The sequence below is a fragment of the Pecten maximus genome, unplaced genomic scaffold (assembly GCF_902652985.1).
Source record: "Pecten maximus unplaced genomic scaffold, xPecMax1.1, whole genome shotgun sequence".
Taxonomy (NCBI): Eukaryota; Metazoa; Mollusca; class Bivalvia; order Pectinida; family Pectinidae; genus Pecten; species Pecten maximus.
This window is the reverse complement of record NW_022982082.1, coordinates 1-5,281: the sequence shown is the minus strand read 5'-3', so window position 1 is coordinate 5,281 and position 5,281 is coordinate 1. Positions and strand designations below refer to the sequence as shown.

Here is a 5,281-nt window from a genome sequence, read left to right as displayed (position 1 = left end):
TAGTCAACAGACTATCCAGATTAAAGGTCAAGGTTACCAGGTCCAAAGGCTAAATCTTGATTTAAAAGTGTAAAATAAATCTTATAATGTTTTACTGATGACCATTTTGTCATGGCATTATGAAGAAAAATTGGTTGGGATTAAATAAGATGTAACCTTGTTAGATCTAGGTGACTGGGTCAAAGTTCAAGGCCATTTGGTGCCTAAGGTCAAGGACAAATTTGATCGCTAGCAAACGCTCTGGATTAGATGAAACAAATAAAGCTTTAAAATGAGTATTATACCAGTATATGACAGTGGTAGGAAACAAGATATGAAAAAACAACCTCTTTAGTAAAAGATTAATAAATTTCGTAAAAAGTGCCATCAAATGAAATATTTTGCAAACTTAGTTAATAATGAAGTGTTCCAAGTATTCATCACATATTTTACAGATTTGTAGCTGCTGTCAAAAATCAAGGTAAAAAAGGGAAACCGTACGTAGTAACTACAGGCTTGGGGATCCGGAGTGCTCATATGATTCAGGATATTTATACCAGATGGCTTAATTGGCTAAAAAGTCATAAAACCTAGATGCCAATTAGAAAAGTTAATCGCCAAATGCCCAAGTATTCTTAACTTAATCTTTTAATTCTTTAGTTCAGCATAACATCTCTGTAACTTTTTCAGTTGTGAACATCATTTTGACATTGACTGCAACCTTTGAAAGATTTAACCAAATCGCAAATTTATACAATTTTTTAGCGGCCATGCAGGCACCTTATAGGTCAATAACTGGTCACCAATAGTGAATTTAAGGTGCCATGGCCACTAAAATAGGCGCCACTTTGAGCCCTGTGATTCATCTATGTAACTAAAAATGTTGATCTTTAAGCATTTATGATTACACACCATCAACAAGGGAAATAACTCCAAGCCTGCAAGTTGAAACTTTATATCTGCTCAAAATTTAAACTGTTCCTGGTTTAGTGTTATTTTGATGTCAACACTAGTGCTTTTGTTCTTGATGAAATTCTTTCCTGAGATGATCTAAATGTGTGGATAGGACAGTAAATAGTCCTACCAACCAACGATCCTGAGAGTTAAATACAAGATGACAGTATTGGGAAGTACATAATGGTAACAAAAATGTAAGAATATCTGTTTTTTGTCTTTTTTTCATAGGTATTTCGACAGAGATGTACGTTGCATACGTGAATTCTTTGCCAGGCGGTTTCATTATGAAAGTGAACTTTTCCCCAAGTTTTCAGATATAAGGTATGCATAAAATTACTGCTTTTTACTGTATGTACAACCACCTATCTGTATGTACAACCACCTATCTGTATGTACAACCACCAATCTGTATGTACAACCATCTACCTGTATGTACAACCACCCTACCTGTATGTACAACCATCTACCTGTATGTACAACCACCCTACCTGTATGTACAACCATCTACCTGTATGTACAACCACCCTACCTGTATGTACAACCATCTACCTGTATGTACAACCATCTATCTGTATGTACAACCACCTATCTGTATGTACAACCACCTATCTGTATGTACAACCATCTACCTGTATGTACAACCATCTATCTGTATGTACAACCACCCTATCTGTATGTACAACCACCTATCTGTATGTACAACCACCTATCTGTATGTACAACCACCTATCTGTATGTACAACCACCTATCTGTATGTACAACCACCTATCTGTATGTACAACCACCCTATCTGTATGTACAACCACCTGTCTGTATGTACAACCACCTGTCTGTATGTACAACCACGCATCTGTATGTACAACCACCTATCTGTATGTACAACCACGCATCTGTATGTACAACCACCTATCTGTATGTACAACCACCTATCTGTATGTACAACCACCTATCTGTATGTACAACCACCTATCTGTATGTACAACCACCCATCTGTATGTACAACCACCTGTCTATATGTACAACCACCTGTCTGTATGTACAACCACCTATCTGTATGTACAACCACCTATCTGTATGTACAACCATCTACCTGTATGTACAACCATCTATCTGTATGTACAACCACCCTATCTGTATGTACAACCACCTATCTGTATGTACAACCACCTATCTGTATGTACAACCACCTATCTGTATGTACAACCACCCTATCTGTATGTACAACCACCTGTCTGTATGTACAACCACCTATCTGTATGTACAACCACGCATCTGTATGTACAACCACCTATCTGTATGTACAACCACGCATCTGTATGTACAACCACCTATCTGTATGTACAACCACCTATCTGTATGTACAACCACCTATCTGTATGTACAACCACCTATCTGTATGTACAACCACCTATCTGTATGTACAACCACCTATCTGTATGTACAACCACCCATCTGTATGTACAACCACCTGTCTATATGTACAACCACCTATCTGTATGTACAACCACCTATCTGTATGTACAACCATCTATCTGTATGTACAACTGTCTATCTATTTAAAAATTACAGCTAAATTCTTTTTGATTTTCTATTTATCCTTCACACAACCTCCCACTAAGAACCAGGGGCCACAGCATAAGCTTGTTGGCCTTACCCATCGACCTTAAAACTCAGTGTTACAAATATGAATAGGTACGCACTAATGGTAATGTTTTAATCACTCGTGTCATTTTTGTGTTGTAGACGAGATGATAACCTTGATGTTGAGGTGTCGGCTAGCGGATTTACAAAGGAAATGGCCAGTACATTTGACGAGGTAAATATTACTCCTCCTACAATGTAGAACCATATGAGAGCAGTGTAAAATATGAACAGGACAACAGGGTGTGAAGTCGCTATGTGGCTTCGTAAAGCCTCGAATGGTGGCCATTGGTGTTAAATTACTCAGATATGGATATGGAGAAATGTACTTTCAATCCATTTGATGAGTGACATTTTGTTTAAATCTAATGGGTTTTTTTCATTTTTCTGATTAGCTTTCATGTCAAGGAAAATACAACTATCAGTATAACTGAGGTAATTTCATACTCATTAAGTTTTGTATTATATAAATAAGATATGCTCATCACACTCTGATCAGTAACTGCTCCGCTGTGCCATATGTTTGGGAGATATTTATCTGTTTCACCATAAGTAATGTACAGTTTCTAATTTCTAACATTTCTATTTAGGCTGCTGACGAACTGAACATCCTTAAAGGACCCGAGTCTTCAGAGATTGCAGCAGATGAAGATGACGATGATGAAAATGAAATCGATGATGAAGATGAAGATGTGGATGAAGATGAAGATATGGAAACTGTACAAGCTAACACAACAACATGTAGTGACAATGTAACAGACTCCTCATGTGTGAAGTGTGAGGAAGAATGTCCAACAGATAATGTGTCTGAAACAAACGAGGCATCAGCTGACCGTGAGGTAGATGACAGACTCAAGAATTCAGCTGACCGTGAGGTAGACGACAGAGTCGAGAATTCAGCTGACCGTGAGGTAGACGACAGACTTGAGAATTCAGCTGACCGTGAGGTAAACAATAGGCTTTCTGATGAGGAGTTAAGTGAGGATGAACTGTTAGAGGATTTAAGTGGTTTTAACAGAGCATACAAACCTTTCAGAAATGAGGAAAGTATGGAGAAAACCAACACTCACTTGACAAGACAGCACAGCTCTCTCAGTGTGTCCAGCAGTGCCTCCTCCCTGGATCCTCAATTGGTCAAAGAGAAGATGAAGAGACAACTCAAACAGAAGCATGAGAAATTACACGCCCGCCGTATCAGGAAGAAAGGGGAGGCCTCCATTGTCACGCGATCAAAGCGAGACACAAAACATGACATCAAAGACAGTCTCTCTGCTCAGTGGTATTAAATGTCGTGTAAGAAAAGCTAAATATCATGTTATAAAATTATAATACATCTATATTGAAATTATTGTACAACATGTTTGTAAATTGATTGAAAATGTTTTAAAATAAACCCAATTATTACCAGATTTTGACTTCATGTTATAACAAGAGGCCCAATGGGCCTGCATTGCTGTTGATTCACTACCTTTCAGTTCAATCAAAAGATTCAATCATTCCAGGTTTTTTAGCCCACCATCATCAGATGGTAGGCTATTCAAATCGCCCTGTATCTGTGGTCTGTCCTCCTTCCGTCCGTCTGTCCTGCCATCTGTAAACAATTTTTGTTAGTGCTATTTCTCAGTACTAAAGGGATCTTTCTCAAATTTCATATGTAGGTTCCCCTTGGTCCCTTGTTATGCATATTGCATTTTGAGACCAACTGGAAAACAACATGGCCGACAGGCAGCCATCCTGGATTTTGACAATTGAAGTTTGTTATCGCTATTTCTCGGAAAGTACCAAAGGGATCTTTCTCAAATTTCAGATGTAGGTTGCCCTTGGTCCCTAGTTATGCATATTGCATTTTGAGACCAATCGGAAAAACAACATGGCCGACAGGCAGCCATCTTAGATTTTGACAAATGAAGTTTGTTATCGCTATTTCTCAGAAAGTGCTGAAGGGATCTTTCTCAAATTGCATATGTAGGTTGCCCTTGGTCTCTCGTATTGCATTTTGGAACCAATCGTAAAACAACATGGCCAACAGACAGTCATTATCGATAAATTTCAAATTTCATATACATGTATAGGTTCCCCTTGTTTGAAAAGTACTGCAGGGATGTTTTTCAAATATACAGATTAGTAAGAGGAAGGGACAAATAGAGAGAAGATCAATCCGACATGGAACCTATAGAGATCATTCAATGGTGGGCGCCAAGATCCCTCTGGGATCTCTTGTCATGTAATCTGAAGAAGTTCTTCATATGTTTAAACAATTTGACTTGTGTGACCTTGAATAAGGTTTAAGGTTATTTGGTTATGTAATCTTTGTGGGGCTTCATCATAGAACCTACCAACTAAATATCATGATTGCTTGGCTTTTTGTTCTTAACCAGAAGAAGTCATTTGAATGTCAGTTATCAGTTATATAGTTGTATGTCTGCTTTGTGCAATGTCAATGTCATCTCTTTTCGCAGTCTTTGTGTCGCTCCATTCCAGGAACCTACCAGCCAATTATGATTCTAGGAAGTTTGGTTTTGTGAGAAGAAGTGGTTTGAAAACCCCTTTGACCTTGAAGATAGGCCAATGTCATTTCTTTTCGCAAATTCTGTGCGGCTCCATCACAGGAACTTGTCAGCAAAATATGATTCTTAAGAATTATTCATATTGTTAGAACTCATTTAAAAATTCTTGTGTGGGCTCCAGAATTTATTAAATTAT

At 37.9% G+C, this 5,281-nt stretch overlaps 1 protein-coding gene across 1 annotated transcript; it reads left to right on the top strand.

Moving 5' to 3' along the window:
• Window positions 1–1,139: 1,139 nt before the first annotated feature.
• On the top strand, window positions 1,140–4,064 carry LOC117320348 (serine/threonine-protein kinase RIO2-like). Its single transcript, XM_033874955.1, has 3 exons — window positions 1,140–1,257; window positions 2,681–2,753; window positions 3,169–4,064. The coding sequence occupies exons 2-3, from the start codon at window positions 2,733–2,735 to the stop codon at window positions 3,862–3,864; spliced, it is 717 nt and encodes a 238-aa protein (XP_033730846.1). The 5' UTR covers window positions 1,140–1,257; window positions 2,681–2,732; the 3' UTR covers window positions 3,865–4,064.
• Window positions 4,065–5,281: the final 1,217 nt, after the last annotated feature.